Source organism: Callorhinchus milii, unplaced genomic scaffold (genome assembly GCF_018977255.1).
Source record: "Callorhinchus milii isolate IMCB2004 unplaced genomic scaffold, IMCB_Cmil_1.0 Scaffold11, whole genome shotgun sequence".
Lineage (NCBI taxonomy): Eukaryota > Metazoa > Chordata > Chondrichthyes > Chimaeriformes > Callorhinchidae > Callorhinchus > Callorhinchus milii.
Window position 1 is genome coordinate 6,913,946 of NW_024704752.1, and position 17,616 is coordinate 6,931,561.

General features: G+C 44.1%; 1 protein-coding gene across 1 annotated transcript in view; it reads left to right on the forward strand.

The window, feature by feature from the left end:
- Positions 1-935: 935 nt before the first annotated feature.
- The window catches only part of atr (ATR serine/threonine kinase), a 37,760-nt gene continuing 21,079 nt past the window's right edge, over positions 936-17,616 (forward strand). The window contains 19 exon segments of the mRNA XM_007892991.2: positions 936-1,004; positions 2,206-2,297; positions 3,291-3,455; positions 4,907-5,431; positions 5,434-5,798; positions 5,949-6,145; positions 7,077-7,256; positions 7,591-7,808; positions 8,129-8,284; positions 9,040-9,238; positions 10,112-10,374; positions 10,880-11,073; positions 11,856-11,956; positions 12,255-12,426; positions 13,382-13,534; positions 14,876-15,070; positions 15,800-15,985; positions 16,618-16,710; positions 16,949-17,079. Coding sequence (XP_007891182.2) covers positions 946-1,004; positions 2,206-2,297; positions 3,291-3,455; positions 4,907-5,431; positions 5,434-5,798; positions 5,949-6,145; positions 7,077-7,256; positions 7,591-7,808; positions 8,129-8,284; positions 9,040-9,238; positions 10,112-10,374; positions 10,880-11,073; positions 11,856-11,956; positions 12,255-12,426; positions 13,382-13,534; positions 14,876-15,070; positions 15,800-15,985; positions 16,618-16,710; positions 16,949-17,079 — 3,644 coding nt within the window. The 5' untranslated portion in view covers positions 936-945.

Genomic DNA, 17,616 nt, shown 5'->3' on the forward strand with positions numbered 1-17,616 from the left:
TTGGCAAGGCGTTTGTTGTACAGGGTGTTCACAAAGTCCTGTTACCTCCATGTTTTTTTTCTTCAGCGCACTGACCAACCACTGAAACATGTGGAAGACTGATGATAATTGTAATTTAGAAGTACTTCATTTTATTCAGTACAAGTGTGTAACTGCATTTAGACGTCCAGAGGATCGATCGGTGTGCGAGTGAGCGCCATCATTTTCATGGCAAACGATGATCCACCTCCGTGTTCGGTGCCACATCTATCGTAACGTGGAATGGAGTGACGAGGAAGTTACTGGTATCAGACATTGTTGCACTGAACTCCTCTGCAACAGAACAGAAAATAAAAATTCATTGCAAGCGAGAGAGAGAGAAAGAAAAAAAAACACAGGGGTAGCGGGACTTTGCGAACAACCGGTACTACGCTATGGGCGGGCGATTAATTTTCAAAACACAAAATAATTTTTAAAACGACTTGATTTTTGACATTTTTTTTAAAAGAAAAAATTGAAACCGGCAAAAACTTTTTTTGGGGGGGGTTTTAACAGTTGCAAACGACCTTTTTTTTTCTTTGTACAGTACGGGTACAGTTTCAAAAAAAAATCTAACTTAAATTGGCCAATCTGCTGCCAAACCCACAGAGGAGGCGAGAGCATAATATTGGGCTACGTTTGGGCTCGTTTGTGTGTGTGTGTGTGTGTGTGTGTTGGAGAGTGGGGGCGGCGGCGGCTTTGGGCTTCTTTGGCCGCGTGTTCGGGCTACTTTGGGCTTCTTTTTTGGGCGAGCGTTTGGGCTACTTTGGCCGCGTCTTCAGGCGGCGTTGGGCTACTTTTCTTGCCGACACCCCCACCCCCGGCCTGGACGGGAGACGAGCGTGTGAGGAGCTTCGGGGCCGGGGCTGAGCAGCCGGCGGAGGCCGGGGAGCGGCGGGGCACCGGGGCACCGGGGGAGGGGAAGAGATGTCGGAGCAGGGCCTGGAGTTGGCCTCCATCCTCCCGGCGCTGCGAGAGCTGGGGAGGTGGGTGAGGCGGCCCCCGGGAGCCGGGACCTGCAGCCGCGGCCTGGAGCTGGCGGTGCGGCCGCTGCTCCTTCCCTCATCCCGGGCAGCAGCAGCAGCAGCTATCCCCCCCCCCCCCCCAGCTCCCACTCACAGGCTCTGCTTCATTATATTCCTGTTTCATGTCCCTCCATCAATGTCTTCTCCTCCTTCTCCTCCTCCTCAGTGTAGGAACTAAACCAGGGATGAAGCCTGGAGATGACTTGTACTAAACCACTTACTGTTACTGTCCTGAACCCCACCCCCGGAAACCCACTAGCCCCCGCCCCCCCCAGGAACCCCCCCCCCCCCCCCCCCGGGAACCCACTAGCCCCCCCCCCCCGGGGAACCCACTAAGTCCCGCCTGGAAATCCACTGGCCCCCGCCGGGAACCCACTGGCCCCCTCCGGGAACCCACTAGCCCCCGGCGGGAAACCCACTAGCCCCCGCCGGGAAACCCACTAGCCCCCGCCCGGAACCCACTAGCCCCCGCCGGGAAACCCACTAGCCCCCGCCGGGAAACCCACTAGCCCCCGCCCGGAAACCCACTAGCCCCCGCCGGAAACCCACTAGCCCCCGCCGGGAAACCCACTAGCCCCCGCCCGGAAACCCACTAGCCCCGCCCGGAAACCCACTAGCCCCCGCCCGGAAACCCACTAGCCCCCGCCGGGAAACCCACTAGCCCCCGCCGGGAAACCCACTAGCCCCCGCCGGGAAACCCACTAGCCCCCGCCGGGAAACCACTAACCCCCGCCTGGAAACCCACTAGCCCCCGCCGGGAACCCGCTAGCCCCTGCCGGGAAACCCACTAGCCCCCGCCCGGAAACCCACTAGCCCCCGCCCGGAAACCCACTAGCCCCCGCCCGGAAACCCACTAGCCCCCGCCGGGAAACCCACTAGCCCCCGCCGGGAAACGTAGGACAGACAGAACAACCACTAGCCCTGGGAAAACCCCTCGTCATTTGTCTTGGGGTAAACCCCTCGTCACTAGTCCTGGAATAAAGTTATGGAGACCGTACTTGTCCTGCGCCACAAAAAGCACAAGCCTCAGACTCTGACTACACTTCACAGTAAATTCCTGCAAAGTATTTTGAGACATTCCGGCAACATGATAAGGTGCTATACCAAATGAAAAGATTATTATTTGTATGCTGAGATTATTGGTATTTGTCCCCACAAACAGTGCCAATCCAGAAGATTACAATGCAGTGGTGCAGAAACCCAGGCAGATTCTCTGTCAGTTCATTGACCAGATGCTGACCGACGTAGATGTTGGTAAGTTGTTTTTCCCGTGTTGTAGTTAAAGCACAATGCTATGTATTCAAGTGTACAAAGGAATATAAATGATTATTCCAATGTCACATGCCTGCATCTCTGAAAATAAATAACCATAAGACTTTGGAGCCTTGCATACTCTTAGTTCTGTTTGGCAACGATTGGAAATAGATTGACTGAATTTGTACGAGCAATATGTAATACAATATCTTCCAAGGGTTCTTCAGTTTCCGCAGAAGCTGGGTGCTTCCCTGCAGGAAGAAATAAGTGTGAAGAAACATCTTCTGGTCTCGTTTCTGACTAGCTTAGCTCCAATATGAAGACCGGAACCCCTACTTTTGGATCCCTCTACCAGAGATGAGTCATCTCTATCTAAATCGTTAATCGTCCTTATGATAAGACATCACATTAAGTTCCTGTGCTACACACTAAGTTCCTATTCTCCAGTGTCTTGCATACTGGCTGATTAACTGAAACAGTGTGTGAGTTGGTTGGGATTTGGGTAACTTCTGTTCGGTGTTTCGAACAACTGTATCGATTGTGTGAAGCACAATAGTGCTCTTTAAGGAACTTGAGAGGTTTGTTGGCCATCCCTGATCTACACCATGGAAACTGAGCAAAAAAATACAGCAAACATTTTTGTATATAGCAGCTTTAACGCAAAAGGAACATCTGAAAATGCCTAACAGTTGAAGCTGTAGAAATGGAGTGCTGCACAGTGGAGGGGTTTGAAACGAGCAAGAGAAAAGTGTTTGGTGACCATAGGTATAGTCGAAGGTAGGTTTTAAGGTGGGATTTAAAGAGAGATAAAAAGAAAACGAGGCAGAGAGACTGAAATAAGACTTCTCTACTAACCAAAAGGTGTATATATGGAAAGTTAAAGCTGCCCCAAAAATTCAAATACCCCAAAATTGACCATTGTTTGCAAATCAGACCAGGTTGCCCATTATTCAGTACATGATATTAAAAATCTTCTTTGGCTTCATTTTACAGTTGCTTTGGAGCTTTCTAAGAAGAGTGACTCACAGCCAATGTGTGTGATGTTGCTGGATTTCATTCAACACATTATGAAGTCCTTCCCGCTGATGTTTGTGAGTGTCCCTCTGAAGCCAACTAAAGTCATTCAGCAGCTCAGCGCTGATGAATGGAGTTGTGCAGGTGAGCATAGCAATAGGTTATCCTAACACATTGATTTTCTACAGGTGGTCAATACTATGTTACACAGCGCAGTCTTGGATATTGATCTCACAGTGACATATTTATATGACGTATCGCAAGCCTGAATTTAAAAGTGCACATGACATGGAAGTGGTGTGCTTCATTGAGATTAGTAAATGCAAAGAACATCAATATCTTTAGAACAATAATGCCTTGCATTTATATAGCCCCCCTCACCCCGAGGTAGCGTCCCAGAGTGCTTGACAGTGGTGGAACACGAGGCCAAGCTGGAGGGAAAGGGGACTTGACTGTAGGCACAGTCAAAGAGGAAGGTCTTCAGGTGCGACCTGAAGATGGGGAAGGAAAGGGCAAGGCGGAGGGATAGAGGGGGAGTGTTCCAGAGTATTGAGGTGTACTAATAATAATGATAGTGGTTGAAAGTGGGGCCACTTTAAGCCATTAATATGGATTAGTCTGAAAACCACATGCTAACTGTTGTAAAATGTAGTTACGCTGTGAATAAGCTGTGTACCTAAATAAAATTACTGCTGTTTAGGAAAGTAATTAACAAGTAATCGATTTATTAGAACTTTGCTTTATTTTGGGCCTTGGAACATTTAAATACCCACTGGGGATGGTACATTATAATTCAAGTCTTTCATTTGCCACTAACCTAATTTTCTCGTTTTGGTTGCCTTTCTCTTTTGTTTCTGACTTGGCCCTCACATCTCATGCTGTCCCGTACTTCCTACAAAAGCACAGATACTACACTTGACAGCAGTTACCCGTGAAGCTTTTTTTTTAACATTTTAGGGGATGCATCAAATGCAGGGTTTATTATTGTTATTATTCTGCCACTCTCTCCAATTGCTCTCTATGCCAAGTCACACAGATTTAACTGGTTAAATTCCAGCAGAATCCCAACACACATTCTGGATTTCCCCAGCTTTGACCCTTGCCAACCTCAAATACTCTACGGAATTCAGTAAGCAGGGTGTATCTCTCCAGGGAGAGGGTGCACATTCCATTCCAGACACAGGGAGATTTCCAAAGCACACAATGTTTTGACTCAAGAGACTGGAGTGCTACCAGCTGACACCTGCCAGCGCTTTGGAGTGTGATTAATCAACAGGCGCCCAACAGGTTGCACAAGAAGAATAGAAATGTTCCCGCAGTCTTGGCTGCTGGAGCACATCGTTTCAATACTACCTCATTGTAGTTTTTCCAATTATAATGATTAATTTGTAACGTTATTTTATTTCAGCCAAAATCTGAACAATTTTGTTTCCCCCACAGAATACACAGTCAATCCACTTTACAGTATATTCTATGAAGCGATTTGAGACGTCTCAATGACGTGATAAGACCCTATATCAAATTCAAGGGTTATTATTATTATTAACAAATACAGTGCTTGATCCCGACCTGTTTTGTTTTGTTACAACATGTAGATTTCAGTAACTGGATCATATCCAGGCTCCTGCGGATTGCTGCAGCTCCCAACTGTCAAGCACTTCACAACCGTATCGTAAAAGTTGTGCGCTCTTTGCTCTGGGTATTCAAGAGCAGGAATCCCTCTATATTCAGGGCACAGACCAAAGAATTCTTTGACCTCTTCCAAGATCTGATCTGGCTGGGCGAGGAGAACCATTTCAAAGAAGATTCCTCCATGTGGCCATTCGTAGTCAAACATTACACCGTAGCAGACGAGAGAAATGCCGGGTATTTAACCCCTGCACCACTTCAGATGGCCTCCATGTCACAAGTGGAACAATTGGAAGAGGTACTGTTGAAGATTCTCTCTTCCCTTCTTCCTGGTGTATTTTGCAGGAGGCAGCAGCTCATCGTGTGGGGAATCGGCTGCTCCCTCTTAGAGCAGGGCAGCCCTAAGATACGGAGCATCGTGCTGGCCATGATATCCCAGCTGATTGACCTCGGAGGCCCACCGCCAGAGGAGGTGGCAAACGGGTTCTTCACCAATTTGATTGGCTCTTGGGGCTGATGAGTCAGGTAGAGGGCAACGAACTTCAGATGTATGAGGAGCCTTTTGCTCAGCTCATGAGGAGTCTCTTCCCACTCAGTTCCGAGCAACTGACCGACACGCTTGGGATACAACCAGTTTACCTGGACATGGTGATGGACAGCCTGAGTGGCCTAATGGGAAACGGACTGCTGAAACGCATTGAATCTGAGAAGCTGAGAGATGCCTTGTGCCACTTGTTCCAGCACTTTTTGACGTTGGCGCTATCAGGACTCACGGCTGCCCTGCCCACACAGAAAACTCAAATACGGCGCATTTGCAAAGCCTTAATTGAAATGATTGGAACACAAACAAAGCAGGAGGTAATGTGCAAGTTTTATATTGATATATATATATAAAATAAAAATAATCTGCAACAGAAAATAAAAGTTAATTGTAAAACCAAAAAAAAGGGGTAACAGGACTTTGTGAACACCCTGTCCAGTGATTTCTCCGGTTGTCTTATATTTCAGTACTTGGTGAATTGTTTGTGCACTGCACTGAGAGCGGAGGGGATTGCAGTCATACAAGACCTGCAGCTTCGAGAACAGATAGCATTGGAGGAGGTCTGCGACACCGAGCAAGGCAATAGCGGTGATGAGGTTCCAGAGAAAAGGCCACGATTGAGTTGCCCTGCACGAGCCGGGCAGCACACAGTTTCACCAGCTGAGTAAGGAAGCATACTTGCTCTAACATTGCTTTAGTTTGTTCTCTGTCAGCACCTTTTTTTATTACTACTTTTTCACATCAAATTTAACTATCTTAAATGAAGAGCAGGAGGGTTACTTTGAAGTCTCTTTCTTTCCAAATGGCTCAGCCACTACTCCCCAAAACTCTGGAACACCATCCCTCTGTCTCTCCACCTTGCCACCTCATTCCCCATCTTTGTGTTGCACCTGAAGACCTCCTTCTTTGACTGTGCCCATGGTCGCCTCCCCCCAGCCAGGCATCATGCTCCGCCAATGTCTAGCACTCTGGGATGCTAACCTGCGTGAGGGGTGCAAGTTGTTGTTTCCACTTGCAATTGGGGCTTGGCATATCCATTCATTTTTTGCTCCCCTCCCATGTTTAGAGGTTGGCTTGGTTCAGCTGCTAGTACCCCCTTACCTGTGGGTCACAGGGTTGTGGGTTCAAGACTCACGTTGGATCGTGAGTTGAAATAGTGCAGGCTGGTGCTCCATCGCAGGACCAGGGGAGAGGTACATTGTTGGAGGTGTTATCCTGTGGATGAGATATTGAATCATGATTCTGTCTGCCTATTCTCCAGATGGAGGTTTATCCTATGACAGAGGAGAAGGGAGTGTTTCCTGTTTTCCTTGCTGGTAATCCTCCAGGTTAATTGGTAATTGACTTCATGGCTGCTTTGGAGCATTTTGAGACGTGTTCCCTTTTATAGGTCAGGAGTGCCTAAGAGTATCCATAACAAACCAATAATTTGAGTGTTAATGTTATCAGCGCTATAAAACTGCAAGTCATTTCTCTACCTTCCCTTTGCAGCATTTTGTGATCATGAAGCTTTCAGCCTGGCAGGCGTAAACTGAGTAGGTAGTATCCAAGCCTGACCAGTTTGAATGAGCATGTTTTTTTTGTATCTCTTCTAGAATTGGGCCAGTGGAGATGAAGTTGAAGAGTGAGCTGTGGTGTGCATTGTGCACCAGGCTGACATCACTGCAAGATATCCAGTCACAGAAGGAGGCTGTGATTATTTTGGAGGGAATTGTGATTATCTTCCGCTTGGCTGCCCTGTGTACTGCAGCCTGTGATCTCGAAGGAGTCGACAGGTATCAGATATTTTCTCCTGTTTTCTTTGTCTGCGACTTATTTTCCTTCAAACTAAGCCAATTCCTGGTGCACATTAGTGGACACATCTGTTTATATAACATTGATCGCTTCATTTCTGATTCTTCTCATTCTGTAAAGCTCTTTGAGACATTTCTTCGAGGAGGAGCTGTATGAGTGTAAGTTACAACTGAAGGAACAATAGACCCTTTTTTTAAGTGTGTTCAATATTTGCCCGTGGTAGACGTGGAATAAAAAGGACCAGGTAAAGGTCAACAATGTGTTCATCTGTTAATGTGCTGGGAGGTTTATGCCATTGGTAATCTTTTTCTACAGCACTGACAGAGGCCATGTGAGTGTTCGAGTCGATGGGAAGATGCCGAGCTCCTCAGGAAAACCACCAATGAAAGTACAACTGACCTGGCTGAGTTCCGAGATGTTTACCCAGATCCTGGAACTTGGAAAGCAACAACTCGACACAGCACGGCAAGAAGACGTGGGAGGATTAGTTGACAGAATGATAAAGATAATTGATGCTATAATCTACCTCCAAGGTACATACCGCGTGTGCCCCTTCTCAACATGTTATAATCCAATTTGGAAACATCTGACAGCAAAAACTTGTTCTTTTCACTCAGGTTGAATGTGAGCGAAGTGTCAACAAGTAAATTTTTGTTTCGCCCACAAAATATACAGTGAATTCACTTTGCAGTATATCCTGTAAAGCACTTTGGGACGTCTCAATCACTTGATAAGCCGCTATATCAAATGCAAGGATTATTATTAATAATATTATACAAATGAACCGAGCTGGATTTCAGTTTTAAACAGTTTGCCTGCAGCTGTTTTCACAATTCTTTTTACTTTGCATCAGTTGCCCAGGGTCGGGTGAACAAAGACACACTCCACACACTTTGTGGCTTCCTGTCGTTACCGTGGCTACACAATCACTGTACGGACCAAGCTTTCAAATCTGCTGGATTTCATCCTGAACTGGTGTCTCTGAGTCAACATTTAGCGAGCGCTTTCTGTAAGTATAAAGTATTTGGAGGTAAAAATAAACAATATATTCTGTGAAGCGCTTTTGAGACCTCAGAAGGACATGATAGGGCATTATATCAAATGCAAAGATTATTATAATATACAATAGAGATGTATAATTACAAACTGTAATTTTACAGGCTCGAGATATGAGATAGAAAATAGGCCGAAAAGGTAATTAGTGGGGCTAATGTTAATGTTTGGGCCTATTGTTAATGTTAAAAACTAAGAAAAATAAAATGTTACCAGACTGAAAAGTAAGGAACTGGTTGATGTATATCCATTTCCACATTGCTGCATTATCTCGGCGATAAATTAGAAAACAAACAAATGTTAAACACTCTGTGAGATACATTTGACATTTATATCTTTATACAATGTAGTGCTAGGGGGTGTGTTGTGTTGTTGGAGGTGCTGTGCTTCTGATGAGAAGTTAAAGCAAGGTCCCATCTGTCTGTTCGGGTGGACGTTAAAGATCCCTCGGCACTATTTGAAAAGAGAAGGGAGTTTCTCCCAATGTCCTGGCCAACAATATTCCAGGTAAGATTGGTCAATGGCAATTTGTAGGACAATTGCTGTGTAAGAATTAACTGTAATTTGCCTACGAACACACTGTACAGTATATGTGTGCCGAGAACTTTCAGAAGTCATACCTATGTGAAAAGCACTTTACTGAATGTAAGGATTAGTATTATCTTCTAATGTGTTTCTGATGCTGCCTTTTAATTCTGTTACCGTCCACAGCACACTGCTGGCAGGCAAACTGTGTGTACCTGCTGTCGTTGTTACCTGCAGAGATGTGCCCTGAGTGGAGAGCAGCGGTGTACAGATGGGCTTTACAGAGCTCCTCTGATGTGCTTCGTGCAGGTTCAGTGCAAGGATTTCCCCTGTTGCTCCATCGCTTGGGTGTTAAATCGCACAGCCTCGTAAATGAGATTCTCTTGTATGTTTACTATTAAACTCTTTGTTATTCTTCAGTGTAACGTTTTGTTAGCTAATTAACTCTGAATGTCTGTTTCTAAGAAAGCATGTGTGTTTGTCTTGCGTTTACATTGCAATTTGGTCTTTGTGTTTGGGTCAGACGGGTGTCTGACACATGCAGAAATGCATCTCTATGCTTAAGAGTATCCAAACCAAACTGAGAGTTCCATACATCCCACTGAAACAAGGAAATTCCAGAGATAGGTTGTTGGAATGGAATGCGCCTTCTCTCCCTGGAGATGTCTTAATGATGTGATAAGGCGCTATATCAAATGCAAGGATTATTATTATTTTGTGGTGAATGTTACAAACCAGAATTATGTAAACTGTTTTTCTTCGAATATACTGAAAGGAGAAACGATCTTAGCCCAAAGTTCTACCGAGACTTAGTTTGTAGGACCATATTGTATGTAAATTTAAGATCGTGCAGAATTGTGGAAAACTGTTAAACTAAGTCTTAATTGGGAAGCCAGTTTTCCACAGTTCTTAAAATGAACCAGTTTCTGAATTAAGATGGAATTTGAGTGTTTTACAATTTTGCACAATCCTAAGTTTTAAGTCAAAATTCTTGCAGGCTCAGCATAGGTCCTAAAATCCTTTCTCCTTTCAGTTTATTATAAGAACAGCTTGTCTGAGATTTGGTGCTAAAATATTTGTGTAGCACAAATCAGCACAAAAATGACATTGCTTTGCGGTGTCAGGCATGTAATAGTTTTCTTGTTATTACTCCTGCACATTGAGCCTTAAAGGGAGACCTTTGGAGCTTGTTGGAAATACATCACAGCTGTTAGTTGCTCATCTGAAGGTTTATTTTCTTCTTGTTCCTATGGATTAGAAGCAAACTGCAAGACAATTCCAGCTTGGTTCAGGAAGCGTTGGCCAGCAGTGTTGGAATGTTAGCATGCGTGCTTTCAGGCAAATCCCAACTGATGCTTCCTAAGAGTGACCTTGCTGTCCCACACGCAGATGGTGACCTCTTGTGCAGTCATATCATTGTAAGAACTGATTCGCCCAAGTCCATGCCTACAGTTGGAGCCTCCGTGTTTATTCCATTCCTGGCACTGATCAGAAAGAAGATGCCTACTTCAGTAAAACTTGGTGAGTAATTGTGGTACTGTGTGCCAACATATTCATCTGGAAAACACAGTCACTACACAAAAGAGTTTCTCGCCCCCGGTTTCCTGGCTAACAATCCCCAAATAAAATTGGTCACTCACTCCATGGCTGTTTGTGGGACATTGCTGTGTGCAACTGGCTGACATGTTTGCCCACAAAATACAAGTCTGTACACTTTACAGTATACCCTGTGAAGCTCTTTGAAACATCCTCCTGGTGTGTAAGGTGCTGTATCAAATGTAAGAATTATTATTATATTAATGATGAGGATTAAAGTGTGGGTATTTCCGCCCTGCTCGGGTCCTGACCCAACTGTCCAGCGCCTTGGGACGTCCTCCCGACGTGAAAGGCGCTCTATAAATTAAATCTTGTTGTTGTTGTGTTAGTGTTAATGCTGAGTATCAAAGTATGAGTAATGTGTTAGTGTCAATGCTTAATTAAGGCATGTGAATACTGTGCTTCTATTGTGCTGCTTTTCTCCTTACAGCATTTATAAACAACATTCCTTACCTGTGTAAACACGTGAACCTGGGAAAAAACAGTTCAGATGCCAACGTCATGTTTGATGCCGTGTTGAACCTTATGGAAGATCCGGATAACGGCGTCAGAATCGCATTCAGTGAGAAAATACATCATTTGTTAGAGCATCAAGAAGCTGAAGACCAGAGTTTACTGAAAGAGGTGAATAACATTGGCCAATGCATACTTGTCATCGAGGCTGCTGTGTGCTTCTCCTTGCAAATACGTGCTGTTTAAAATTCACTCTTCTTTTAGAAATAACAGTAAATATCTACACAAACAGTTACAGATCCTGAAAAACCATAAGGCACCAAACTCCATTCTTCCAGGCAATCTCGATGTATTTAAAACTCAAGCTTCGTGTTCGCTAACCACACCTTAATTCACCTCGTCCTCTCTTTTTACTCCTTTAATTCTCCAGTGTTGTTCGACACCATGGGCTCTGAGCGTTCTCTGGGTTTCAGAGTTAAAAAAGTCAATAGAGTGGGTTTGGGCAAGGGGATTCGGAGGGGTGAAGGTTAATAATAATAATAATCCTTGCATTCAATATAGTGCACAGCAGTGTCCCACAAACAGTTGTGAGTAGAGTGACCAAATTATTTTAATTTTTTTGGAGGGATTATTACCCCCAATTATTATTACTAATAAGTATTACTAATATTAATATCACAACTGATATTATTACTACCAAAATGATCAATAATATATTTATTAATAATAGATTTAATAATATTATTAAAGATTATTACTAATGTGGAGTATAAAGCCCGCCCTAATGGCTGCTTCAGTGCTGTAACATTCCATGTAATTGCACGGCCATGTCACTCTCTGTTAAAACAGAAGTTATGTTTTGCCCTTATGTCGATGACTGTCATCTGATATAGAATCTTATTCAATGAGACATTCTGCACTGGTCTGACTTGGAAATGTTCTCTTCATTGTAGCTCCTTGTATCTAAGCTGAAGGAGGCATACACAAACGCTAAGGTCTCGAGAAACAACGCACTGAAGGACACATTAATACTTACAACCAGAGAAATTGGACGGTAAGCAGCACTGCACTGGAGTGTCAGCTTAACTATATGGGTAACTCCAACAACTAACAAACTTTGGATGGTACGGGGTGGAAGGACATTTCTGTGAAACGCATTGACACGTCCTCCTAATGCCTAGTTGTTATTATATTATTATTTGCTGTTGTTGGTGCCTTTGTGTGTCAGTGGAGTATGGACGCTATTTCTTAAAGACATTGCCATTGATCTCATACCCGTTGGGTGGGGGTGGGGGTGGTGGGGGGAGAGCTGATTTTAATCTTTGCTTTTCTTAAAAAAAATGTTTGAACAGAGCAGCCAAAGGCGACCTTGTGCCATTTGCCCTTTTACGCCTGTGCCATTGCTTGCTGTCCAAGGTACCGTTTGTGGCTGGCGCTGCTCACACAGAGATCCGAGCGCTGGCAGCAGCCAAAGGGATGAAGCTGCAAGCCTTCTTCAGCCAGTACAAGAAACCTGTCTGCCAGGTGAGATGTAATAACTACTCTTGGGTAGTCTGCAGTGTGTGATTAGTCAAGGCTTTTATGACGGGGAGCTCCACAGTAGGAGTTATAGCAAGTATGCTCTACCATGTTTTTCACTGCCTCCTCTCTTGTTATATTTATTGTTACCTACAAACACACGGTCATTACAATTTATAGTGAATTTTGTGAAGCGTTTTGAGACGTACTTGTGAACGTGCATCCTTCAAAGCCACACAAGCCTTGGTGCAGCAAAATGTGTCTGCAAAACATGCTGTGCAAGCTGCAACTTATAGATAATTCATTTTTATTCACTTGAAATGCGTGAACATATTCTGTTTCGCAGCTTATTTCAATTCAGCTTAGTTGGTTGCACTCTCATCAATGTCCGGATAGGTCAATCAGCACTTTGAGGCTTACCCCCGAAGGAAAAGGTGCTTTATGTTATTGCAAAAGGGATTAAGGGATATGGGGATAAGGCAGGGTTAGGTTATTAGCTGGAGTTAGATTAGAAGATCAGCCATGATTGAATGGCGGGGCAGGCTCGAAGGGCCGAATGGCCTACTCCTGCTCCTACATGTTATGTTATTATCCAATTGCAAGGATTATTATCCAAACTTGGGCACAGAATCTGTTTTAAATAAATGAAAGGTAGACCGAAAGCGAATAGACCTTATTCGCAAATATGGCCAAGCGCTGGATGGTGTGACTAATGCAGAGATTTAGGGTATGCAAATACAGCTATCTAACTTCCTGTATCAGCATATTTTCTTTTACACCCAGAGAAAGTTACAGGACAAACATAGGCTGTTTAGCCCACAAAATAGGACTGAGTCACCAACCTGTGGATACAATCTATTACCATGTACCCTATTGTAACAGGTGTGCCCTGTTACTGTCTTGAGTTTGCAGATTAGAGTTTATAATACTAACGCTCAGCGTATCACAATTTGCCTTGCAGTTCCTAGTGGAGTCGCTGCATACAAGCCAGCTGTCCATCAGCAACAGTGCTGAGGCTGCCAGAGAAACAGACCATCGCAGACAGTTTGCACTTGACATCTTGTCCGAAGTTGCTCACGTGTTTGACTTCCCGGATCTGAATCGCTTCCTCAATGTATGTCCCACTCGTACGTTTTAAGTAAATAGTTCCTCCATCATCTTGTCAAACTTTGTGGAGTCCTGTAGCTCAGTGGTTAGAGCACTCGCTTTGCAAGTGAGAGACCTGAGTTCAATTCCAGGCAGGGCGAAACCTTGGGCAAGTTTCCTTACTCCACACAGAGCCTAATAATAATCCCTCCAAAAACAATAATAAATTGGTCATTTTCAATCTACGACTGTTTGTGGGACATTGCTGTGCGCAATTGGCTGTCGCGTTCGCCCACAAATATACAGTCAATTCACTTTACAGTGTTCTGTGAAGCGCTTTGGGACGTCCTCCCGACGTGAAAAGCGCTATATCAAATGCAAGGATTATTATTATTATTATTATTATTATTGAAACAAACTGAAACGTCACTTACCATTGACACTTAAAGTTCAGATTCAAATCCCAGTCTCTTTTGAGATAGGTCATCTCAGGTGGGACAGGAGTTGAGGTTCCAATTGGCCTTAGCGTGGCTGGTTTGGGGAGGGGGAAACCAGGCATTACTCTCACTTCTGATTGTTTGCCAAGCCAGCTCTAGACGATTGGCTAGTTTCTATGTTGGATAAGGGCAGGTTCTGAATTCAATATGATGTCCCCACAATTGAATTACCTGCCAACACCCACTGTCATGGTTCATAGATAAATAATAACCACTTGAGCGAAAGACCAGATTACTATCAGCACCAGAGGCAGAAAAGAAAAGGAGTTGTCATTAATATTTGAATCAAATAACATCAACATATTTAAGAGAAGTTTGAAGCCTACATGAAGCCTATGGAGCCCTGTAGCTCAGTGGTTAGAGCATTCGCTTTGCAAGTGAGAGACCTGAGTTCAATTCCAGGCAGAGCGAAACCTTGGGCAAGTTTCCTTACTCCACACACCTAATAATAATCCCTCCAAAAAAACAAAACAATAATAAATTGGTCATTTTTAATCCTCGACTGTTTGTGGGACATTGCTGTGCGCAATTGGCTGCTGCGTTCGCCCACAAATATACAGTCAATTCACTTTACAGTATATTCTGTGAAGCGCTTTGAGACGTCTAGAAGATGTGAAAAGCGCAATATCAAATGCAAGGATTATTATTATTATTACATGGGGTAGAAGGGAATAGAGGGGTATAGCTGAGGCGAATAGGAAAGATGGAGGTTCTTGTGGAGTAAACACTGGCAGAGACTAATTGAGTCGAATGGCCTGTTTCTATGCCTCTCTCTAGGAGGGGAGAAATTTGGCAGAGAGGAAAAGAAAGTTGTCGCGCTGATATTAAAAGAAAGGCACAGAAGATGTAAATTGTCCTATTTATTTTCCCAGCGTACTTTGCAATCTCTGTTGCCGTACCTGGCAGCAAAGGCTAGTGCTGAGGCCTCGATGCTGATCCGAACCATAGCCAAACAGCTGAATGTGAACCGCCGAGAGATCCTGATCAACAACTTCAAATACATTTTCTCCCACTTGGTCTGCTCCTGCTCAAAGGACGAACTTGAGCGTAGTCTCCATTACCTTCGGGTAAAGAGCTGGTATTTTACACAATGTATAGTGTGTGTCCTCTTTGTGGTTGCGTTGCCAAAAGAGCTCTGACTCAGGACAAGATCAAGTGGTGTGAGGGGGAGTGAGAGGCTCCCACTACCCGTAGATCCAAACACAAATATGTATTGTTTCATTTTCTGGAGGGGATGTGTGAAAGTAGGGGATGTTAGCAATACCATTCTGCCATCGCCCTGCAGCTGATGATGAACTCTGAAAGAGGGCCCGGTCTCTCTAACCCTTTAGATAAACCCTTTTGTTTCATTTCCTTTTCTTTTATTTTTCTGACTTTTTATCAGCTCTGCCAGTGATTTTCTGTTCTGAAACTGTTTTCCAAAATCTCGTTGTCTTGCACTCTTCAACGTATTTTACCTTCAAAACCCTCTTTAAAAACCCTCCTTCCCCAGCTTCAGGTCATGCCCGAAGACATTCCTTTTCGACCGTGCTTACGGCCACCTCCCTTCATCTTGCCATTGTGTTCCGCCACTGTCAAGCCCTCTGGGACCTACCCTCCATGAAGGGAGCTATATTAAGTGCAAAGGGTTGTTGTATCTATGTACCGTGGCTTCAGTCAACACCCTTTAACTTAGCACCTTCTCTTCCCTGCTTAAGCTCCCCTCAACGCCTTTGTGAAGTGTTTGGAGTTGTGTATCCTATGTGGAGTGCATGATATAAGTGCGAGTTATTGTCATCTTTTATTGTGTTCTTCAGAATGAAACTGAGCTTGAACTGGGCAGCCTTCTCAGGCAGGATTTCCAGGGGCTGCACAATGAGCTGCTGCTGTGTATTGGGGAGCACTATCAGCAGGTGTTCAATGGATTGGCCATACTGGCTGCCTCTGCTTCTCAGAGTGATTCCAACCAGACCCTCTCAGACATCACTTCCATAGAGTTAATGGTAAGGGAGTTTAATCTTTCTTAACATAAACTACTTAAAGTGGTCTTGTAGGTATGCCGGATTCATGCCTTTCCGATGAAGTTGTGTGAAGTTGTAGAGTAATTGTTGCTCTGTTTTGGAGCAAATTTAAGCACTGCGTCAAGCCTTCTTAAATAATAATAATAATCCTGCATCCTTATCACGTCGCCGAAACGATTTGCAGAATATATTGTAAAGTGGATTGACTGTGTAATTACAGCGTATTCTGTGAAGCGCTTTGAGACGTCTCGAAGACATGATAAGGCACTATATCAAATGCAGGGATTATTATTACTGTTATTATTCGAAGGATGCACCTATTGATGATACATTTATCCTCTGGCACAGCGTTGGGATGTCAGACTAGACCCACAAATCTACTGAAGTGGAGTTGAGAGTGGTAACTGAGCCAAGCTGACACCACAAGAGCATGTGAAAGGGAACTGAATCGGAGCTTGAGGATCCTTATATGAAAGGATATGGGGAAACTGACACTGGTGGAATAGGAGAAGATAGATTGGAGTAAATTGCAGCTAGAAGCAGCACAGACACAATGGGCTGAGTGGCTTCCTTCTATGTTGCAATCTTCCTGTGATTGTATGTTGTTTTTCCAGGCAGACTACTTGCAGCCCAAATTGTTGGGGATCTTGGCCTTTTTTAATATGCATTTGCTGAGCTCCAGTGTGGGAATGGAGGATAAGAAGATGGTAAGTAAACTTTTTTAGCAAGACTACAGGGTTCAGAGACTTGTGTAACTTTAACGAATAATAATAATCCTTCCGTTTGATATAGCGTCTTATCATGTCTTTGAGACATCTCAAAGTGTTTCACAGAAGATACTGTAAAGTGAATTGACTATATTTTGTGGGCGAAAAAATTTACACTTTAAATACATATTGTTCCCGTTTAATTATTAAAATGCACTTTTGGTGGGTTTATTCCTAGGCCTTGAGCAGTTTGATGTCATTAATGAAATTAATGGGACCAAAGCACATCAGCTCAGTGCGGGTAAAAATGATGACCACTCTGAGGACAGGCCTGAGATACAAGGAAGAATGTCCTGGGTTGTGCTGCAGGTGAGCTTTAAACTGCAGCTTCAGTGTGTAAAAGAGGATTGTTCTGTTAAAGCATTAATCTTTAAGGGAATGACACTATAGGCGATATTTGCTCACGACAATGTCCCACAAACAACCATGGAGTGAGTGATCAATTTTATCTGGGGGATTGTTGGCCAGGGCACTGGGAGAAACTCCCTTCTTTTTTCGAATAGTGCCGTGGGATCTTCAACGTCCACCCGAACAGGCAGATGGGACCTCGGTGTACCATCTGAAAGACAGCACCTCCAACAATACAGCAAACCTCCAGCACTCCACTGGAGTGTCAGCATGGACTACGAGTTCAAGACCCAACGTGAAGCTTAAACCCGCAACCTTCTGACTCATAGAGATGAGAGTGCTATCAACTGAGCCAGACTGACACACACATACTCTTTTCATGTTGGGAGGAATACTCAAAGCACTTCACAGAACTTACTCTTAAAATTTAGTCCTATGAATTTTATAGGTGAACATTGCAGAGAATTTGTGTTCAGCAATTTCCCACAAACAATCACA